Consider the following 24112-nt stretch of genomic DNA (forward strand, 5'->3'; position numbering starts at 1 on the left):
AGTGGTGCCATGATTGTGTAACAGTTCTTCCCTCACTTGCAGCTCACTGGCAGCCACAGCATAATTTTTCTTCCCAGCTACCCTGGGAAGCAACAGGGAAACACAAGAGGCTCAGGGAGAACTTGCTGCTAAGTCACATAGGAGCTATTGCATTTTCTAATTGTACTATCATGCTTTGAGGTACACCATAAAGTGTGACTGTGGCAAAGATGCACCTGCAAAACGGTGAATCATGTAAGTAAACTTGTCAGGGAGCCACAGTTGGCTGCAGTTTCCTTTGCACACTCATGTTTCCTGAATATAATGTGCAAAATGGCCCTCGTCTCAGAATGGTGTACACATTAATTAATACTGATTATTAACAGTATAATACTAAATCCTATCCCTTCCCTCAGACTCCAACGCAACCATATGAAATAACTGCTCTGACTTTCCCTCTAATGCATTTCTGTTAACTGTATTTCGTAATAGATTTTTCCAGCCAGGCACAAGGTACAAAAAAGCAAAACTCCCCACCATCACTTGGACACAATTTCTGTCTCTAGAAATAAAATGTGAAGTCACAAATTTGGCTAAACTAACACTGAGCTAGAATGACAACCCACCAAGAATCTTCTTAATATTTACATTGTTCAACCAGTACTTAACATGCAATTGTTCTGCCATATATCTTATCTTACCTATTGACTATGACACCCCATAAGATAAGCCACTTTCCCCCTTTTACTTCCCCTCCCTTTCCTAATCAGAAAAAGGGGAAAGGCTGTGTAAGGTTAGTGTTACTGCTATTGCTTTCTTCTACCTTTTTGACTGTACATGTGTTTGTTGTTAGCTGCTCTGACACCTTGATGCGAAGGCATGATATAAATCCTGAAAACTAGGGTTGCCATATTTCAAACAGTGTAAAGTTGTGGAGTTTTTAGTTTTGCCCACAGTTGTTGAGATTTGGGGGCAAAATGACTTTTTAAAAAAATGCCGTTTTGAGCTATTTTTATGGGGAAACGGCAAAAATGGCACTGCTGCCGTGGGCTGCCATACGTTCAGATTTTCCCAGACACTTGCCCAATGTCTGCCCGGGCACTGCTGCCGACGTATCAATCTGGACGTATCAATCTGTGGTTTTTCACTAGCATGGGAAAAACTTGAAATCTGATAGAGGGTGCAGACACTGAGTTGAATAGTATGGAGCCACTGTGCGAGAGGAATTGTGTCTGCCCAAGCGGTGGAACTCCTCCTCTCTCTCCTCCCTCGCAACCTTGTCTGCCCTGCACCCCCCAAAATCTGCATTTTGCCCCAACCTTCCAGAACAGATCGGGGGGGGGGGGGAGAGCAGGGGGCACACAAACTGAAGGGTGAAAGTTACATGAGAGGAAGTTGTTCCTCTCTGGCAATGACTCCATTAGATTCAACTCTTGCTCTGATTTTTCTTTTCGAAAGTTTCCAATTGCCTACCAATGTGAGCGTGCACTTTTAATCTTGTAGCCAGTGACTAAAAAGGGACAAGAACAGGCGGCTTTAGCGCCCTGCACAATATCACATCATTTATAAAGCTTGCCAGATTCAATTTTTCTTGGCACATAATTTGGATTACCTTGGCAGAGAATTGCATGTTTTATTCCATTGTGTGCAGTGTACTAATGCCCTATGTAAGGCTTCTTTTCTCAAACTTCTCTATAAAGACAACAAAAGGAAAATAATCAATTAGAGAGGACTTTCCTGTGAAGTCAATATTATTGTGAGATAAACTTTTCAATCAAGCCTTCATCAATCTATACTGAGTGGTCACGTGCGGGTCTAGGGGCAGTGACTGGTCGGCTGAGCAATAGATCAAGGCAGATAGAAATCTATTAAAAATCACATATGCTAAGTTTTTCTTAAAGAATAACATGTTTCATATTAAATAATCTGAACATAGGATTCTTAGCTGTACAATGAATCTCTAAACTGAATCAATGACTTCTTCCAGACACACTGAATTAAATGAGACTATTCTATGCAAATGAAGAACCAATTTCACCACATTTTAAATATATTTGCAGATTTTGATTTTACACCATTGCTTAGGAAATACATGAAAACCCAAGTTTAAATTCGCCTTTTCTTTCTTGCTGATTTAAATGACTGATTTAAACTCACATTGATTTAAATTATCTCACCATATATGTAATACATGAGTTGGGTGTATAGATAGAGTTCCTTTAATTTTTTGTGCATATCAAGAACATTGGAGGAAATTTGAACCTAGAGTAGCAAGAATAAAAGTATAAAAGAACATTACATATGTGTACACCAGATTCACGTACAGAAATGGAGTGGAATGACTTCCATTGGCTCACCCCTCCTGTATGCATTCAGAACAACATCAGGAAATTGTAAGAACAGTACACAATATATGGGACCTTGGAGAGTTCCTGGACCCGTGGACAGAGCATTATGAGCATTCAGCTTGTATGCACATAAGCTCAGTGCTGATGTTTCGCTGAATGTATGTTGATGAAGACTGTCACTACAGTGTTCATTCAGTGTATACAAATCTCATGTGCCTACAAGACTAGAGGTTCTAGATTATCTTCCTTTGATTTCAGAAATTCATTTTTCTGGGGCTAAATTGATAAATATATGAAAATGATATTAAGTTAAAACAAAAACAGCTAACAAAGAAAAATGTTTGATAAATTCTACCTAGCAGTAGAGAAGAGCATAGAGGTCTGAACTGATCTACTCTCTATAATGTAAATGTGCTTTATTCTTAATCCATGTGAGTAGGTCTTATGTTTCTGGTACACAACCATTCACTCTCCCCAAGTATGTCTGCATATATATTCTTGTCAGCATTTTAATTAGAAGTGCTTATAACTTTTATGGGGGGGGGGGTGTCCTGCAGCCCAATGCTAACCCCAGATGGATATTATGCACATTTAAAACAAAAACGAGCAAGACTTGCTTCCCTTACAGTCATAATCCAAAATCTTACAGGACTGTGCTCTATGGGAGCAGAGAGAGGCTGTTTTACTATCTCTGACACTGGGGAATATTTTGAGCGCTCAGTATACACCAGAGCCACTGGATGGAGCCTTCATGTTTGAATTAGGGTTTCAGCCACAAGCCACTGAAACCCACAGGAATACAGCGCAATCTTACACAAGTCCAGCCAGAAGCAAGGCACAATGTGATGTACTCCCAAGTAAGTGCACAGAACTGTTACCTTAAATCAGACGTTGGAACCTGAATTGTGGCCTTCGTTTAAAAACTTTAATCCTCAACTCAAATTTGGTCTGACTGGAAACCATGACAGGAGCATAATTACTAATGTAGCTCAGTGATAGAGCAATTGGGATTGGGGTATTGTATAGGGGTTTTTCTTGGGGTGGGGGGGCGTTGCTGTTATCCATTTTTTTCCTATCTTTAATTTTTAGATCTTATTACAATTTATTATTTATGTGGAAATAGTTCGGTTTGGTGGCATCTTCATTCTGAACATCGAGATCTAGCTTGGGGGGGGGGGCTTCTGGCAGTTCTCTCACTGTAAGAAGTGAGGTCGCAGGGAACCAGGCAGAGGCCCTTCTCGGGAGTAGCGCCCACCCTGTGGAACTCCCTCCCACCAGATGTCAAGGAAATAAACAACTATCTGACTTTTAGAAGACATCAGAAGGCAGCCCTGTATGGGGAAGATTTTAATATGTGACATTTTATTATGTTTTTATGTGTGCTGGAAGCCACTCATAGAGGCTGGGGCAACCCAGCCAGTTGGGCGGGGTATAAATAATAAAATCAGTATTATCGATAATCATTATTAACTATGAAAAGGCAGCATGAAAATGAAATGATGATAATGATTATGTTTTGCATGCAGAATGCCTCAAATTCAATCCCTGGCATTTCCAGGTAGGGTTGCGAGGGACCCTGGAGAGCTGCTAGAAGTCAGTGAAGACAATGCTGAGCTAGATGGGCTGAGTATAAGGCAGCTTCCTATGTTCCTATAATTGACAGGATTTCAGTCTGGATTCTACAATGTTCAGGAGAAGCAGTGACATAAGGTGACATAAGGCTATACTCTACCAGTGAAAACAAATTTATAGCTAGCATGCGCTTCTCCCACCCCACTTTTTGAATGCAGACCCTCTTCTTCCCCCATTGCACCTTAGAGCCACATCACAAAAGGCCTCTCAGGCTCCCAAGTTTCCATCGCCATTTACAGTATAGTGCGAAGAAAGCTCTCTTACACACCCCAAGCCCATGTGCACACAACACATGGCTAGGGACACAGAAGCAAATTAGTTTTTGCATTCTGAACTAGAATAAAGTTATTAGGTTAGGACCTAAAAAGGTAAAGGGTAAAGGGACCCCTGACCATTAGGTCCAGTCGTGGCCGACTCTGGGGTTGCGGCGCTCATCTTGCTCTATCGGCCGAGGGAGCTGGCGTACAGCTTCTGGGTCATGTGGCCAGCATGACTAAGCTGCTTCTGGAGAACCAGAGCAGCGCACAGAAATGCTGTTTACCTTCCCGCAGGAGCAGTACCTATTTATCTACTTGCACTTGACGTGCTTTCGAACTGCTAGGTTGGCAGGAGTTGGGACCGAGCAACGGGAGCTCACCCCGTTGCGGGGATCTGAACCGCCGACCTTCTGATCGGCAAGTCCTAGGCTCTGTGGTTTAACCCACAGCACCACCCGCATCCCAGGTTAGGGCCTACTTTGGCATTATTGACCATTCCACACCTTGGGAAAGATCAGTAATAGGCCACAGACTCAGGTTTCTACTCCCCACACCACTAAGAAAAACAGAGATGGAAAGAAAAGATCCTGTCTTTATCTGAATATGGGATTGCTCCTGAGCCTCTATAAAAGAGGATTTGATTTTGCCGAGTTGCGGAAGTACGATCCCAGGAAGAAAAGTAGCACCAGAATATGATCTGAATTAGAACTTAACTGTGTCTGCAAAACAGGATCCTAAATCTATAATAAAGTTCCTTAAAAAAGCTTTTTCATAAGTTTGCTATCTCTCCAAGCATCATAAAAATCAATACTTGCTAAAAGCAGCAACTATCTTTGGGCTCAGTAATACTTCATCAGTTTATATTTAGGTTACTGGGTCATATTTTCTTGACATTATTGTGCTTAACGTACACAAAACATGGTGCTGAAACTTCCAATAACTCAAAACTATACTAAATATGATAGGAATGAAAACATAGATTTAGCAGCCTAATTTACGGCACTATTCTGTGCACATTTATTGGAAAGTAAGTCCTATTACACTCGTGGGGAATTATATATAGGATTGCAGCCTCAAGTACCCAATTTCACATTTGGGGCTGCGGCATGTTTTCTTCATTCGTTCTTTCATACACAGCCTGGTTCACACAACACAGCAAGCCTCCTTCCTGGTCTTTTTTACTCCAGTGCCGTGATAAGCCAAGATTTTAGCCATACCATCCAAACCCCTTGGGGGGGGGGGTAAAAAGGACTAGGGAGGAGAAAAGCAGCTGCAAGAAACTCTCCAGGGCTCTGCACATCTGTGTGGTTCCAATAAACCATAGTTTGGCTTACCAGCTGGGGCAGTGTCTTTTCTTTTGCCCATTGCTAATTAGAAAAATGAAACAACTAGAAAACTGTATAAGGGCATTATTTCATACTATATCCAGGACAAAACCATTTGCTATTTTCCCCCCCTCTAATATATCCCACCCTCTGGAACCAACACATAAAATATTTTTGACTGATCCTGCAGACAGCATTAAAAACAAGCACACACATGAGATACTTTTAAGAAAATGACATATTTGTATAATCCTTGTTTCAAGCACAGGACACTGTACTTAATCTTGGATTATTTCAGGCGAGGCAGAGCACGAGGAACAATCTTGGTCCTTCGATGCAGAAAGAGGTTTTTAATTTTTTCCAAACCCTCCGTTTTATTTTGAATAGTTTTGATTTCTACCAGTCAACAATTTCTACAGCAACACTGAGACACCAGGCTTTTTAGGGGATTCAGTGCCTTTCTTTGAAAAACATTTTTTTTTTAAATGTACTCAAGTGGCAGAGCCATTTTAACCCTCATTTAGCATGGCAAGTTCTGCCCTCCAGCATGACCTGGGGTGAAGTGGATCAGGAGCAGTGCTCCAGGAATTTCTCCTTTCGCTTCAGTTCCCTAGTTGCGCGATATTCAGTTCATGCTGCTTGCAGTCACTCAACTCAACACCCAGCTCCGGGTGAGATATGTCAGGGGATTACAAAGGGTCCGTCAAGGAAAATTGGAGGCAGCAATTTTTTATTTTTGTTTCTTCTTTTTGGTAGAAAAGGATAAAGTTTACCAAACATAAATAGCCAAATTTTTTTGGGGGGGGTTCCACCCACCGACACCAACACCTTGCCAGACATAAATAAGAATTGCCTAAAGGCGAGCATGACAAGTACATAAAAGGGCTGGAGTGAAACAGAAGGATTCATTTACCCAAACTTTGGTTGGAAGAACATTTCAAAAGACCAAGAGCAAAAAGCAATACAGAAGGCAACACACAGAAAATATATACTGCGATTGTCTGCAGCTTCAAATATAGGGCAGTGCAGGCAGTTCCCCGCACAGGATGCCAAGCCGAGAGGGCGCCAAACTGAGAAGATACACAATCAGGGCTGTCTTACCCATAGGCGCTAGGGGTGCGGGGCACCCGGGCACCAGGCTTTCAGGGGCGCCAGGCCGAGAGTCCGGGGCCCAAGAGTTGAGTCCAGGGAAGAGACCACCTGTCGGTCGGAGAGCCGCGGCAGGCTCCTCTGCTGCTGGCAGCTCTGCGCCACGAGTTCAGGGGCGACCGAGCCAGTGAGATGCTGAGGCAGCTGGCTGGCTCCACCCTCCTGCGCACCTGGGACTGGGCAACCTTGGGGGGGGGGCACCAGGCAGATCTTTGCACCCCGGACAGCCCTGTACACAATTGAGAAGATCCATTTGGGGGTGCCAAATTTTGGCACCACACAGTGTGCCATATTGTGAGAGATTTGCCCCTTAAATACGTTTGTTCTGTTTCTCTATTCTCCATGAATTAGCTTCAATACCATTTACAGATAGGTAGCCGTGTTGGTCTGCCATAGTCAAAATAAAAAAATTCCTTCCAGTAGCACCTTAAAGACCAAATAAAGTTAGTTCTTGGTATGAGCTTTCGTGTGCATGCACACTTCTTCAGATACTGGAAGGAATTTTTTTATTTCTTCAATACCATATTATACATATGAACATACAAGGCTACCTTATGAATATAAGCATTCCCAGGCAGCTTCATCTACTCTGACTGAAGGCAGCTCTCTGAGTCTAAGGATCCTCTCCAGGGTCTTTCCCCAGCCTTGTTATCAGAGACTGCTTTTTAACTGCGTGTACTTTGGACCTTCTGCATTCAAAGCATGTATTCTGCTGCTGAGCTACAGCCTGCTTTATACACACAAGCATGCAATCTTGTGTGGCTGCTTTGGCTAAAGAGCTAGAGGTGCCAGTAAATGCACACACATAATACTGCAAAACGCTTATCTGCTTCCCTTAATTGCAAAAGCACACGTCTCATACATTTTTCTCTACAGTAATAGCTAACTGCTGGCCGTGATGATTCCTGTGATCTGAACTCAGAAGGTTTAGGCCAATCTGAATAACATTCACAAGTAAATGAAGAAACCATGGGGAATTGTGTAAAAAATGTGTTTCTTTTTGGATAGAGTCTTATTATGGTAGGTAAAGGAGAATTTGCTTGCTTTGACCAAGGGACTGTTGCCAGTGCTGCACCACATATTTCTTCACTGCTGAAAAAAATCACTTTGATTTCAAAAAAACATGAATGTCTAATATCATTTGTTTTCTGGAGCTGTCCTGACTTGCATTCCTTTGGGTTGGAGTCCCAAGGTCTTCAAGGATATAGGATGCATTGGTTTGCCCCTACATAATTCCTCATGCTTCTGAGGCCAAAAGATCTTTCAAGAAAGCTTCTCAAACAAAATGCTTCCTGTGGTTTACCACATGGGGTTATATGAGGTGGGTCTTCTCATCACCACTCCCAGCACCCAAGTCCATATTCTGTTTAGTAAATTGCATTAGAAATTTATTTGGTTCTGTCAGTCCCAATCACTGCTAAGAAAACCCACTGATAAAATGCATCTTTCTTTAGGGCCCAGACATCGCTTTAGACCACAGGCCCAAAAGTAAAACACAAACTAGCATCTTTGTCCACAGTGTCACAACTGGGCAGGAGTAGTTTCATGAGGCTACTGTGACCAGCACACTATAGTTATTGGTGTGATGTTTCACTGCATCCACTGCAAATTCTATCAGCCATCGCCACACATCATTTCTGAAAACAGCATTTGGAGCCCTGAGTCTAAGTTTTCAAGGACCAGGTTGTATCCACGTCATTTTTTTCTTACATCAAATTGCATAAGAGACGCTTGGAGAGGCAAGTAAGAAAAATCAGTTATAAGGAAATCTACAGTGGTGTTTAATGGTCTGCCAGAATGATCCACGCTTCCTTAGAACCTGAATGGAACCCATTCACTGAAGAACAATGGAATCGTTTCAGAAATGTGAACAAAATTACCTGAGCATCTTTAGCAGTAAAATAACAGGGAAGGGGGAAATGGGGGGGGGGGAGGGAATAAGAGAGCGGTTCTGAAGAAAGGACCTGAAATCAGAAACAGAACAGTGGAAGGAGACACAAAGTGATAAGTATTGTTTACCTGTCAGTTGACATTGATTAATCTTGTGCTCTGTGATATCACTCAGTGACTCAAACACCTGGAGGCAGCTGTCACAGCTGTGCACAGCTTCTTCCTCTAACTCCTCCCCTTCTTCCGGCCTTTTCTTACAATCTATCAACTCTCCATCTTCTGTCTTGTCTTCTAGTTTACAGTTCAGATCTGAAAGAAAATCAAGACTATGACCCCAGGGCTTTAAGAGATCCTTTAAAAAGAAGAAGATTCAGATTGGGTTTGTTGTTGTTTAGGTTACTTAACAAGCGGGGGGGGGAGGGATATTTTTGCTCAAGCCTGCAGAACATGAACATAATACTAGCTTTTATAGCCACATAAACAGAGGAAGCATCCATCCTCTCTTTTCTCAATGGTTTTTCTTCCCAAACAGTTACTCCCCCCTGAAAAACAGCACTTCCATTCTTCACAGTTAATTTTGTCAAGTTTAATATAACTATTGGGGGCTTTTCATCACTTGAATAATTTAAAAGAATAAATCCCTTCTACAATTCACCACAATATAATGAAAGGAAAGACAAAAATGTACCAGTGAGTGAATTCAATAGATTTTGTTTTAACTTTCAAAAAATGATAAAAGCTATCCAAGTCATGAGAATGAAATTGTCTCATTTCACTAACCAGCCAAATGATCAGATTATTTTATTTTATTGCCAACTAAAAACAAAAACATATGCCTTAAAATGAGAAGTCCTAAAGTTATTTAAACTGTCTCCTAATTAACCAAAGCTGTATTAACCTGCAGAGGATCACTAGCCCAAGAGACCCTGTTTCCATCATTATAAATCGTAACTGGTATAGTGAGGATCAAACTGATAATCTAGTTCCAGGACAGTAATGATGAGCCCAATAATAGGTTCTAACTTTCTGTAAAGTTCACACAAATCCCTTGTAGAAAGTGAAATCTAATCATCATCCAGCACAACTGCAGCTTTGTATACAACTAGTGCAAAAGGGACAAGCAAGTTTAAGACTTTAAAAAGATCATAATTTAAGAGAGCTTCTTGTGAACTTTCAGAAAATTACCCATGCCAAAAAGGCTTGAAAACATAGTACTGAAAAGCTAAGAGCTCTATCGAGTTCACCAGGTATTAAAAATATCTTTTTTTTTTCGCTTCAGATACTAGGAGCTGTATCTTTCTATCAACCTTCCTCCAAAGTAGAAAGCCATGATCAAGGCTGCATAGAAATCTGATAAATTTCCTCTTGCCCACTAGAAAACAAACTGGAGCAAAAAGAGACCTGAGAGAGGAGCTTGAGAAGAGGGGAGTGGAGGTGCAGAACCTAAAACTGACTCGAGTGGAAGCTGCATCCATTCCAACTCAACATTTGTTCGGATGCAGCAGCAGTTTCTCCTACAGAAGTTAGCATAGCAATAAACCTCAGTTCAGTCTGATGGCAGGACTGGAGACATCAAGAAAGCTTCCCCTCTAGAGACAATCATTTTCCCACTAAGCTGAATGGGGAAAGAGAAAGGGTTTGCCACCACATGAAGGCAGGAACACATCAACATCTTCTCCTTAGCGCCTGGAAAGTTGTGAAAGAGTGCTCTCCTCAACAGCTTGCCTGATAAGAGAGCACCCTCTTTGGATGCAAGAATTAACTGGTTGATCAAGCTCCATTAAGTACTATGGAAGAGAAGAGACCCCCCCCAATTGCAGATGGCCCTCTTCATTCTTAAAACTCAATAAAGCATACCTGGAATTATGTAAAGGGTGGAAAAATCTGTATGAGGGACCAAGAAACTCAAATGGCAAAATGATTGTACATGTGTAAACACTGTGTCCGAATATTGGTATATGTTTAGTCCGCATGTGTGAATGAGGCGTAGAAGTTATGTGTTTTGTATGAAGACATGTTTCAAGTTCTAGGTTGTGTATGTGAATGGCATGTAAAAGTATGATCCTTTGTGTTTTTTGGTATATTTGGCAAGCATTATGTTTACATGAATATGCTGTCTACTAACAAGCAGCTTATACATGTTAAATGCATATGGAAAGCTCCCTTTAAAATCCCTTTGGAAAGTGTTTGTGGTAACTAAGGCTGCCATAGTACATGGGAAAGCAACTCAGTTACTAAAGGTGCTCACATTCCACCAGTAGTAAGGCACAATCCACCGTGCGCCATTATCTAGTCAAATATTGACTACATATACACACTTTAGGAAACTGTGATTGACAGTGAGTCCCCATGGTATAATACATGCAGTATACACATAATTAAAATGTGAGTATGACTCTCATAAGAAGCAGTCCTGGTATAGAAGTAGTATACTGGCATGTACCAGCTAATTTCCATATTGTTTAATTTGGATCTTACATTGCCCCAGAACAACACATGCTGATTGAAGAGAAAAGCCCCTTTAAACTCCCTTTAACACACTGCTTGGATCCCAAACTTACTTGTAAGTACATTCCCAACCTTTACATCTACCTTAGCCTAGCAGTTAAAAATACCGCTAGGTTATAAGCAGCTGAGGAAAAGAAATAATTGTCTTAACTGTTGCAAACTGACCCCGACATCATTAAACACTTGTTGGAAGGCAGCATGTGCACAATGCATACTATTAGATGTTCAGCTCAAGCTCCCAGTTTCATCTCATAAAACTGACAGCACTCGGGGAAATGCAGGCACTGGGTCTGAATTTTAACACGACTATTTAAATGCTGCACATAAAGTTTACAGACCTGTTTGTTTTAAAATAAGGGTAGAGTCTGACTCTGCTTTAAGTAGCATGCTAGAGGGGAGAAAGAGATGCAACAACCACAGCGCTTATTATTCATGAATGCTGGCCCTTAACAAGAATCCAATAGAGTAACAGACAGGCGCGTGCCCAGAGCTTAAGATACAAAACGTGAAAAACTGCTTATGACAATGCGTTTTACAAAAATAGAACCGACTATTAATGTTAGGAATTATTTTTTCAAATTACATAATGGGAGTCGCTGTGAGGGAGAGGGAAGACTTGCTTCCATTTATGCATTCACAGATACAAACCTACTGGGACGGGAGTCAGGCAACTTAGTCCCTTCTGCTGCAACTTCAGAATGCATGCTCTAGCAAAATGCTACGGTAGTTTTTAGGTCAACTCTTAAGGGGGAAAACCTGCGAGACCTGGGTTCGGTCACAGCCTCTGTGTAATGAGTTGTGGCAGCCTCTGCCTCTCTTGATGCATATATTTCTACCACTGTCTCTCATTCTCCCCACCCCCCCACCCCGGTAAAGACCTCTCCATTTTAAAATAAAGCCACAGATACTTGGAAGCTGCTGAATGGTTTTAGAGATGGCAGGAAGAACCATCGTCTACACTGCATATGGCAACACAAAATTATTATGGCTAGGTTTTGATGAAGCATTGGCTCAGTGGCAACCCTAACTATTGGTTGGCTCCACCAATATATTCCAAGCCTTTCACACTAGTTAATGACTTTCCATAGTTGTATCTTCTGGGAACACTGCTCATTCAACATCTCACTCTGGACGTACAGAAAATAGCCACATGCTTCCATTCCCACCACCCAGTAACCATACAGACTAGAAACTACAGTTTTCAAAAATAAAAGAGTTCCACAAAGCATGTTCTCATTAAAGGAGAGCACGTGTTGCGGATGGGGCCGAGCAAAGCACCCCATGGTTGCCAGGCAGGATAGATTGAAGGGGCTTGGATTGGATTGGCGGTTGGTGTTACTGGGGTAAATTTGATGTTGCCAATTTGGGGGTGGGAACAGAGGTTATTTAAACAAGGTCCACAGCAAGCTGCTTTCTCTTTCGCTGTGGGCCCTCCCTTGATTGGGCTTGTTCTTTGACCTGGCTATGCCTGTCATGGGGTCGTCCGCCTTGGTGCGGGGGCCTGGTAGGAATTTTTCCATTTGGCTGATTAGTGTGTGCCATTTGGTTTTTGCCTACTGCGTAGCAAATCGTCACAACTTGTAAGGTTGGCGGTTAGGCATTGGTTAAATTGGTTGGTGGAGGGGTATGGATTGGCTGTGCCTGCCCCTCCAATGCTGCTGCTGCACGGGAATTCCGTTAAAGGAATTCAGGGGCTTACCATCCTCTCGTCCAAACCCCTGGAATCCGGTGCGGGCCGCGTAAGCTCCTGGGAGCATGCGGGGAGAAGCTGAGGGTCTGTGTCGCAGCTCCAGTTATCCCTGATCTTGTTTCTCCACACTGGCTTTCGCTGGAATCCGGGAGTCAGTGCTGTCCCCCAAGGCGGGGGGGGGGGGGGCAGATAGTCATAACCAATGCCTAAGCAACCACTCACAATGTGTATGTTTAATAAAGTTGTGGCCAAAATTATGCCAAAAACCTTAAACAAAAATTATGTGTGATATGTGAGTTATTGGGGTAGGGGTGTTTTGGGGACCTCAGCACACAATGCAAATTGTCTGCAAAATACCCAATATCTAAATCCATGGTTGCACACTCATCTGATGGGCAGCAAACAAGAGAGAAAAAGCATAAACCGCAACCCCTGATTTTCTCTCGGTCCCATCAGTATGATGGACTGGTGTATAGCCATCACCAGCCTGAGGTTTTATAGCATCTCACATGTGGTATAAGTTCAAGCTTATACTGGTAGGTGCCACCTAATGTTATCAACATTTATTTTACACAGAGCTTGCCTTACCACACTTTCTCTACATACCATCAAATATCCACGTGACTCCAAATCAGAAGTCCTACCAAATGAATTTTTTCTTTGATAACTGCAGAACTTGACATGAATTCTCTAGCTCACAGATGCATTGCAGATCTCTGTGATATTAGAAACTTTTTCTCCTATCAAACATATGATTGACATGGGAAAATAAATGCACTGGGCCCACCTTTTCCAACAAGGGAAGGGGTGGGAAAGTTTTACAAGTACACAATCTCTGGAATGCTGGTTCTTGCTGGAGTCTGGATACAGAGGAAAAATTGGACTGCCGGGTTTCAGATATTACTTAGACACATACACGTCACCATCTCCTTGTGTATATGGGATGTATCAAACTAAGTTTCACTGAAAGTAAAGATAAAGATAAAGGGACCCCTGACCATTAGGTCCAGTTGTGGCAGACTCTGGGGTTGTGGCGCTCATCTTGTTTTATTGGCCAAAGGAGCTGGCGTACAGCTTCCGGGTTATGTGGCCAGCATGACTAAGTCGCTTCTGGCGAACCAGAGCAGCACACGGAAATGCTGTTTACCTTCCCACTGGAGCGGTACCTATTTATCTACTTGCACTTTGACGTGCTTTTGAACTGCTAGGTTGGCAGGAGCTGGGACCAAGCAATGGGAGCTCACCCCGTTGCAGAGATTTGAACTGCCGACCTTCTGATTGGCAAGTCCTAGGCTCTGTGGTTTAACCCACAATGCCACCCGCGTCCCTGAGAGTAGACACAATGAAATTAATGGACTTAAGTTAGTCATGTTCATTCATTTAAATGGGTCAACTCTAAACAGGATTAGCACTGGATACAACTCATGGTATGGGTGGACAATCCGCTCATAGAAGCCTACAGCTGTGTGTGGATTGTCCATCACTGAATTGTATCTCCAGTATGAACTGTTGGAAGTTCAGGGTCTCAAACCACAATACACTAGTAAAGCTCAATACGTCAGCAAGTCTGTATATCACTGTCCCATCTGCAAGATCCCTTTATAAGATTACCTAATGCAAAAGGGGGAAAAGATTTGGCTCTGGAAGGAATTCTAACCATTAATATAGTACATAAATGAACTGCTGTTTTCTGTTCCTGATTATGTTAAATGTTATTTATAAATGGTATTTTCCTCATTACTTTCGTGTCCTGGCAGGTGGCTTTCTCCTTCTCTTCCTTCTCCTCATAAGGGATGTTATTGCTGTAACTTGGTCTAATAAAACTACAACTTTGGAGGAAAATGAAAAACTGAAAAGGCTTAAAAGAGTTAGCAGCAATAAACCCATGGACTTCAATTAATTTCCAGTAAGAGATTGGTTTAAGGCCAACAAGCAGAAATTCTATTCTGTCCATGTAAAAATTAGGTTTCACCACATTTACTTTTTATAACCTATATAAAAGTCAAGTTTTAAAAAAGTAATGAATATCTAAAAGCCATCTCAGCAGACTGGCAAAGACAATCTGTATGCCTGAAACTCATCGTGAATATTTCTCTCCATGCAACAAGGATCCATAGCTGATCAAGAGCCTAAAATGTCAAACTATGAGGAAGAAAGCCCAGTTTCCAGTCCATTTGACTGCGTTTTAATGGACCTCCTTCCAAGCCACTTCTGCATGGAAAAGTGCTGGCAAAAGAAAGGAAAACTAAGAGATCATGTGGTTATAATTATGACCAGGAAAGGAATATTTCTGCAGTTCAGCGGTGAAGTAAAACTCTGTCGCTGTCTGCTCCCAATAGTGTCCATCGCAAAACAACTGCCTCATTAAATCTCTGCAGTAAGATTAATATGCCGTAGCTGCACTACATTTATAACTTGGTACTCCATAAAAAGCACATTTAATGGAAGGAGCCAGAGCTTTGATACAAAGATTTACTAGAAAAACTTCTAGCAGCATGTATGGGGCTTCTTACGCTGCTTTTGTGTGAAACAGCTGAATATTTTCTGTATCTGCTTGAAGGCTGAAAGTGTTGCAGCATACAAGGCACCCAAAAACCGTAATAACAAACAAATCAATAATCAATAAAGACATTGGTAAATGCTTTTCAAAACTCCACGCACCTCACATGGTGTGAGCCCATGGGTGCTTTATTAAACAACATTCCAACATGAGTAACATTTTAGAAAAATGTTTTATGGCTTATGTTGTGCATAATCAGAAAAATCTCTAGAAATGAAGCTATTCAACTAACCTCAAATGAATCTCCCCATTTAAGGAGCAACCGTCCCCCCATTTTCTGCAGGGTATTCTCACACCCTGCCATGGTTTGCTTTAACCACGCTATAGTTTTTATCAGTTTTTAGCGTGTTTTTAATATTCTGTTGGGAGCAGCACTAGAGTGGCTGGGGAAACCCAGCCAGATGGCTGGGGTATACAGTAAGTAATAAATTATTATTATCAGTGCTAACCATGGTTTCTTTACTGGTTTAAAATATTGCAGTACTGCTGTTCAATTAGAAGTGTCCTTAACTTTTTCCAATAGGTTATAAAATTGACCAAATGCTTCTGTACCCACAGTTTGAAACTCACTTTAAACACTGACCATGAGAGCAACTCTGGTTCGTGCCGATGTAGATATAATACTATCATAACTATCTCCTAACTGTGTCAATTAATTCATTAATTCAAAAGATTCAGAACAGTGTGCCTGCCCAAGATGTCCCATTGCTGCTGATGCTTCAAATAGTTACAATTGTTTTCTTCCACTTTATAAAATAGTAAAGGTGTATAATAATCAAAAGCAGAGGGTTTTTTGGTCAGGGAAAAACACAACATCTGAGATCTTCAGAGGGGTGGAGATCTCAGTGGTGATCTGTATGGAGGGGGTGGTGATCTGTATGGAGTATTTTGAAATGCACTGAAATACCTGGCTGAGCTTTGCTTTTCCAGAAATAAATCCTTAAGTTGCCCTGCAGATGAGCCAGTGTAATGTCACAAGTTAGGCTATTATGCAAGCATGTCAATCAGCTACATATCCGTGCGATCATCCAAGATTTAATGGCGAATGCCATTAAAAACTGACAAAGCAAGAGAACATTTTGGGAAAACGTGTTCATTTCCTCACAACGTATTTTCCAAACGCAGCCCACTAAAACATTAATAGGATTTCATTTCTCCAAAGTAGTTAGAGACATTTCCAGAAAAAAGTAGAAGAAAATTCCATATATGGTTCCATATTTTGTCACAAGCAGTCTTTTTTATGAGGGTGTCAAAGAAGGAAAATGTAGTATATACAAGAGTCCAAAGAGTTAGACAGCACAAATACCAACCAAGAGATGAATCCACTTTACTAGAGATGAAAAATGTACTAATAATCAGTTTACCGCATATAATAAGCTTACATTACTATTAATCACCTTACAAAAGAATCCTTCAAACTAAAAGCTATACATTAGCTGCAATGGGGGGGGGGCTTTTTAAGTCTAAGTAAAACACGATCAATGAAAGCAGAATTTCCCCTTAGGATTTTCTTGAGACCCTCATCTAGAGATCCATAAGCAAGTATCAATAGAGCATAGAGCATGATCATTTCGTTGAGCAAAAGCTATTTAATTATTACTTCGCAGAATAAGTAGTCAAATATACCAAAAGACTGAATCATTCCTTAAACTGTAAAAACCAAGTTTTTTTTTCAAACCAGAAGCAAAAAAATAAAATAAAAAGGGAACCACTGTAACCAACAACATGCTATTAACCCCGTTATAGCTGTTCATTATAATGAACAGGTCAGATTTCCAACCTAAAATCTTGCTGGTTGAACTAAGGATTTAGCTACAAAACTCCCAGTGACTTAAATGTAGGGATCAGTGGCTGCTAAGAAATTCAACGGATTAAGATTTTAACTATACACTCGTTTATGAAAGCAACTAGCCTGTAGAGATACTGGCCACAATCCAGAAGTGTGCATGCGCCAGATCGGCATGCACAAGCTAATTCCCATTTCAGTCCCTTCCTTCTGCCAAACTCCCACACCGTTTTCAAACTTCCGGAAGTTTTTTTTAAAGTGGCTTGACAGATCTGCTGTGTGGGTGGGGAAGACATTGTGAGGGGAAGCAGGGCTACTGGAATATAAATGGGCCGAAAAAATGGATTTGAGCTGAGGTCTGGTTCACAGCCTAACTGTCGTTTCATATGAAAAGTTTCTTTCAAAGAGCTGTGATTAGCTGGGAGCTAGTGTGGATTCCTGCTTATAAATAAGGCATCGTGGATATTAAAGGGTCCGTATTTCCGGAAGACGGTCATTCATCCATCAAACTGAAGCCCTCTTGGTTGAGGGAAAGAATCTTGGGAAGCTAGGAGGCCTTTGGGGAACAGAGAGAAATGGAAAGACGGGCTTTTTCTTCCTTCCAAATACTTGAGCTGGAGTTCAATCAGGTAAGAGTGGACTAAATATCTCTCACACTGTTCCAAGACAAGCAATATAAATGTAGGAATTCAGCATTACCTGTCTGCACAGCTGACTGTCCCACACCTCCCTGGTCCTCCGATTCATTTTCTTCTACTGTCAAGGAAAGGTAAAAAACAAACAAACAAAACGAAAAATGATCCATTAGGTAAGTGCCTTATTTGTATTCCAAACACATATCGCTACCTTCCATTCTTAAGGCCATCAATGTTCCCACTCCATGATAAAGAGAAATTCTGCCTAACAAAATATCTATTTGAAAAGGAGCCAGGCTTTAAACTGAATCTCAATGCATCTATTTGTCCATTGGATAAGTGGCTTTATGGGACAACTCAAAAAATGTTGTGCATCAGAAGCCAAATAAATCTTTGCAGAAGGGAAACCGTCTTTGACTGTGTTCTTACTTGAAAGCTCCACCAACCATAGTAGCCCCTGTAAGCATAAGGGCAAGAGGATTCTTAAACCATCAATCTGGAATTTCTCTACCACTTAAAAAATATCAAAAATAAAATAAAATCTATCAGAATCCTAAGATCTAGGACTTTGAATACGAAAGTTATCTATCGAGTGTATGCATCACGACTGGGCAGTTGTCGCTGCAGCTAGCCTTGCCATTTTGACTGGGCTATGGTCAGTTGCACTGTAGCTATTCCCGTAATTTGCATTTGGCTGTAGCAACAGTGTCAGGCACTAGAGCAATTTGTAAGGGATGTGACTCAAGATAAAGGAGAATTGCCACTCTTCCCCCCTTTTTTTCTTTTAAAAAGACTCTTCCATCAAGCTCCAGCTCTAAATGGACAGGAGGAAGAGAACAGTGCTCTTCTCCCATTCCAAAGAGGTGACGATTTAAGGTTTAAGGAGTGGGGACTTAAAAGTTTATCAAGCTTCTACTGAGGAGCAGTCTTAAAGTCTTGGCAAAAAATATAAACACTTAGATATTTAAGTCTCACAGGCTGGATGTGATACTAGTAGGTATTTAATAAGACAAGGATTCCATAGAGGCATTATACATTAAGCGGTATTATTCCCTGGTACAACTTTTATGCTGCACTGTGATTTTAGCTACTCTATGGAAACAACCATTAAAAGAGAAATTGGGGGTGGAGTGGGATCTAATGGTAAGAGAATGATGTTGAGCAGAGTGGGGAAACTCACACCTGAGATGTCCCTCCATACCTCTCTTTCTAGCCCTTGGGAATCTTTTCCCAGGCCATGTTCCACTCCAGCCCCTGCTCCATACATTCATTCTTTATGTACTGCCTCACTGGAATATGAGCTTGAACTGCAATAATACCTCCTGCTTGCATGGATGCTGTGTGTGCGCGCGTGTGTGTGTGTGTGTACAGTAATGGACAGTGCAGTGATGCTTACCTGACCTCTTGGCAGCTGAGTCTTTGCAGCTTACCAGGTGAAAGAGTCAGGGGGCGGGGCGGCAAGTTGGTTGGCGTTGTGCAAATGCGCCTGCAGGAGCCCTGCTGCTTTTGCACAGTGCTGAGCTCCCCACCACTTCGCCCCTCCCACTCTCTGCCCTGGTAAGCGGCAATGACTCAGTTTTCAGTGGGTCTGGTGAGCAGCAGTGTCTAACCACTGTGCACAACTGTGTCAACCACTAACTTTAGCATGGCTGGAGGCGGCCTTCAATATTAAAGGTAAGAGTAACATCCATTATTTTGTCCACTTTTGCCTCTGGTCCAGCACTGGCAGGCAGCCACAGAAGGTTCTCCACGAGGGAACACAGCCCTTGTGCTGGAAAAGGTTCCCCAGCCAAGATGTAGAGCATTGTAAAATATAATTAAGAAGATTTAGCCAGGGAGTTCCTGTTCTTGCCATTCTAACTCCCAGGATCCCACTTCAACCTGGGGCAGAGAAATCCCATTTATTTCAGTCCCATTGCACAAGCATGCATGTGCACATGCACAAATACACACACTTTTGGCCTGGGTAGCTTCTGTTCAAATATTTTGGGGTTGTTGCTGCCTGCCACAGCCATAGGATTGCCATGCTAGGGGAAAGACAGCTGCAAGCTCTCTGAACCCATCCCAATCCACCACATCCATTCTCATCCACCTCATCATTTTGAAAAATGTTAAAAGGAGCATCACAAACAGCAGAAGTTGAAAGTGCCATGAGAAAAAAAGATGGAAAAGAACGCAGACTGTTTGGGGGTGAGGTCTCCCCATAGCAAGTGAATAGTGCAGGCACAGTCAATCTCTGTGTTAGCCATTTCCTGTTACCCTTTCTGAAAGGGCTGGGCAGTCTAGCAAGTCATTCAAACCTTCCCAAATCTCTTTGCCCATCCAAGAGATCTGGAGGAAGCGCAGAAAAGGCGGGTGAAGGGTTCCACTATGGTGGATTAAACTGTCTAGACTCCATCATAGCAAGATCAAGAGAAATGGAGCAGCCTGTGACATTCAGAACCTAGTGGGGCTCTCTTCAGCTTAGGGGTCCCTTCCCAGAGATGCAGGTGAGGGAAACCTCCCCCTGAGACTAGGTTGCTTCAAACTGGGATGACGCACAGAAGCCTTCCTTGCCCTGGGAGTTCCTCCCTTCACGCTGCACAAAATTAGACTCAAGCGGTGGGAAGCTCTAATAAGAGCATTCAAAAAATAAATGCTGTGAGTTTGTCAAGAACAGTGGTGACATTTTTGGCATGCTTGGAGCAGTCCCACTTAGAAGAGAATTTAGCCCATTTTATTCCAACAGAGTAAATATTCTGAAGTTCAGCAGGATCCAAAATTCACTTTGCTTCTACTTCTCTCCCACTGGTGGCTCCTGGGCACAACTAATTACTTATTTTAACTCTTTCTTGATCGGCACTGTGATGATGAAACAGGGACAACAGTTGTTGCTGTTCTGCAAAATGTTTTGTAGTAGCTATTGGGCCAAATGTGTGGAAGCTGTTGGGTTTTTGGCCAGTAGGCACTGTGAGGCTCAACTCAGACATACTGACAGACCATGGTTTATACAGTTATGAGAGTGAGGAGCTATGAGCCCAGTGCTTCTGCACATTTGCCTCCCCATCACTTCTTTGAGCACAAGGGGAAGGGAATTTAAAGTTTTCAGTCATCACAATTTGTAACAAGGCAGTTTCCTATTTCACCCAAGTATGGTTTTGAATGGAATGAAAAACTATGGACTGTTACAAACTATGGCTGAAAGCTTCAAATTTGTCTTCCTGAGGGGCAGGCAATGTACCGTATTTTTCGCTCTATAAGACACACTTTTTTCCTCCTAAAAAGTGAGGGGGAATGTGTGTGCGTCTTACAGAGAGAATGCAGGCGGGAGGCTCCGCTCAGCGCTCCATTTAAAGAGCCGCGTGGAAGGGTGGCCCTTCTCCCTCCTCGGGGAAAAGCCCCCAAGAGCTCTGCGCTCTCTCTAAAGGGAGTGTGGCTCTTGGGGCAGCCTTCCTCCTGCTGCCCTCAAGAGGCTTCGAGCGGCTATCCCATAAGGGATCGCTTGCTGTCCTGGCTTCTGCCTTAGCCACGCGCTGCCTCTTCCAGGCAAGGGGAGCCTTCATCCCCCTGCCCGGGAGAGGCTGCGCGCAGCTATCCCATAAGCCAGGACAGCAAGAGGCTATCCCAGAAGCCAGATCCCTCTTGCTGTTCTGGCTTCTGGGATTCAGAATATTTTTTTCCTTCTTTTCCTCCTCCAAAAACTAGGTGCGTCTTGTGGTCTGCATCTTATAGAGCGAAAAATACAGTAGTTCCATGTATTGCTGGGCATCATTCTTGGCCACTGGCCATGCTGGCCAAAGCTGTAGTCTGGCTGCATCTGGAGGGTCCAATGTTGGCTTACCACTGGCCTACGTTAAGGCATGAATGAGGGCAAAGGAGAAGCAGGAGAATATGAGGCTCACACTTGGTTGTTCTGTTAAAGGCATGATTTGTTATCTCCAAATCAGACCTAAGCGTTAGTATATTACTAGTGAGACAGCATTTCTCAGGGTGTCATTCTCCTTTTTGTCAAAGGTTCTGTTCTTTATGTTTTCTAAAATAAATGAACAAAGCAAATTTTTGTTTATATTCTACAAGGAATTGTAGAATCAAACTATACTGCACACTGTACAGCAGAGTAACATAAGTTAGTTGAATCCCACTCATAATGTCAAAGACTTGAGCGATATTATCTCTAATTCAGGTAAATATTTTAAAAATACTTCAATGCTGTTCTGATTTCTATTTTTTGCAACAAATATAAGGTTCAACATATAAGGTGATGGGAAATCTCACTTATTAAGTAGATGCAAAGTTTGGCCAAGATGTCTGTTCAGACATTATCCTACGTGATCATTTTGAAAAGCCCTCCCAAAAGATAATGCCACAATGTTTGATATAAAATCTCTTCAAAAGGCCCAAACTGCAAAAAATGAGCTTTGCAGTTAGCTTGACAACGCTACTATTTTTTAATAATAGCTGCTGTGGTTTTCGCATCCTGCCTGCGGTGACGGATGTGGGTTAGGTAGCAATTGTTAAGATCTTGTTAACCTTTGTCCGTACTTCCAAATTTGGCTGTTGGAAAGTTACTGAAGCTAACCCTCAGGAACAGAGCCCCAAGCTTTGCCAAAATATGGCTAGCTGCTACAGGTATGTTGTGCTGACTTCATCCTTGTGTTTATATGCTTCAGTGCATCTTCCTAAAATGGTTATGTCCTCCTCAAAATGAATAACAATTAAACCGGTGAAAGGCAGTGGGCTAGAAGAACTGATTCCTAAAGATAGATCAAGGGAAAATGTGGGGGCAACATGAGCCGACAGGAGAACGATAAGTTTCAAAGGCAACAACACCAACACCTCTGTTATTCATTGTTCCCTTTTGAACTTAGAACTGCACAGCGCACCTGGCTAGAAAGGCACTCACACTGTATTGCATGCATACACAGATACAGGAAAATGGTATGAGAGGGACTACTGTTCTTCTATTACTGTTTGTGTGTCCTTCAGGAAACACATTTTTAAAACTGTTAAGTGTGGACTATAATCAGTTTTCTCAGTTTCCTCGGTAAACAAACAAACAATACAATACACTTAATACTTGGCTGCACTGGAGCAATAGTTAACAGCCGCCTTGAACAACTTAGGAGACAAAAGACACAATTTTGCTAAATAAACAGAGAGAGAAAGAGAGAGAGTGCCCCAATGAAATCCAAATACTGCCAGCACTGGCCAACACTGCTAAACAATGAAACAGAATGTCTATAAGTAATTCAGTCCACAACAGTCAACTAATCACTAGCACCTGCTAATCAACCACACCAAAGGGCTGCAGAGTGATAGGCCTTCATCCATCATACCATAATGCCATAAGTCTGCCTGAAGCCAAAAAATGGCTTTAGAATTCCAATGTGTTTCACTGCACACAAGATGGAAGTCAGCTGTGTGCTAAATAATTCCCCCCACTTTCCATCCAAAACAAAAGAATTGCAGTTTGCTCTCTTCTTTGCCTGAGATATTAACACAGGAAGAATTCCATCCAGTTTTCTGAAGGTCTTACAGTAAAGGTTTATAATCTGCAAGAATATGCAATGCACTGTGATCTTAGAGGTGTTACCAGTAGAGCATCTTTCATATGTTGGCATGGGGTTAGTGGGGAGACACATACCCTGGGTCATGTGTTGCAGTTGTTGTTTTTTCTACTTTTGAGTAGTCACTTCATGGCATGGCACACTTTTTTTGTGAATGGAGCAAGCACATGCCCTGCTGCTCTGCCACCTCGCTCATTAAGACCACCACAAAGTTAGTGGCCTTTGTAAAACGAATTTCGTGCTCACTGTTTAGTACTGATTGCTGTTGTTTCAATTTCTCATGCCTTAGTTTACGAGATTAATCATATAAAAGCATTTCAGCACTAAGCAAATGATAAATAAGTAAAGCAGAATTAGTCCTATCAAAACACTAAACACACTGCATCATCCTTAAGGTAAGTTCTTTAGCAGTGTTTCTTCAATCTCAATAAAAAAAGAAGTTTGCAAAATGTTATTGTGATAGTGCTGCTACTGCCACCACTACTCAATGTTGGCTTAGTGCTGAAACGTAGATGGTATCCTACAGGACACAGAACAGGCAATTATCTCTTCCAAAACACACGGAACAAGGTTGGGGGAAAAGGAAGGAATGTAGGTAGTTTGGGGATTAATGAAACAGAAGCAACGAAAGGCATACTGCACCAGATGTGCTTTGGGAAAGACAAAGGCAGAGAAAGTAATCACAATGGAACAGGGTTGTAGGGAGAAGCCAACACCGTTCCTTGATTCTCTTTTGCAATACTAGAGGCACAGTCAATGCACAGACCAGAGTTCTGGTGCCTGTACACACATAGCACGAAGGGGAGA

At 42.1% G+C, this 24112-nt stretch overlaps 1 protein-coding gene across 9 annotated transcripts in view; it reads right to left on the reverse strand.

Annotated features, from left to right (window-relative positions):
- The window catches only part of ZNF521 (zinc finger protein 521), a 305760-nt gene that overhangs the window by 261025 nt on the left and 20623 nt on the right, over nt 1-24112 (reverse strand). For 6 of the 9 annotated variants that reach the window (XM_082234759.1, XM_082234752.1, XM_082234757.1 and 3 more), the window contains 2 exons: nt 17824-17880; nt 8710-8889 (listed from right to left, as the gene is read on the reverse strand). Coding sequence is in view for 8 of the 9 variants with exons in the window: in XM_082234752.1 (XP_082090878.1) it covers nt 8710-8889; nt 17824-17880 (237 nt within the window). In the remaining variant the exon portion in view is untranslated. The remainder of the gene's footprint in view (nt 1-8709; nt 8890-17823; nt 17881-24112) is intronic. The other 3 variants (XM_082234755.1, XM_082234758.1, XM_082234753.1) reach the window with 2 other exon arrangements.

The sequence above is a fragment of the Podarcis vaucheri genome (genome assembly GCF_965113315.1).
Source record: "Podarcis vaucheri genome assembly, chromosome: 8".
NCBI classification, from domain to species: Eukaryota; Metazoa; Chordata; class Lepidosauria; order Squamata; family Lacertidae; genus Podarcis; species Podarcis vaucheri.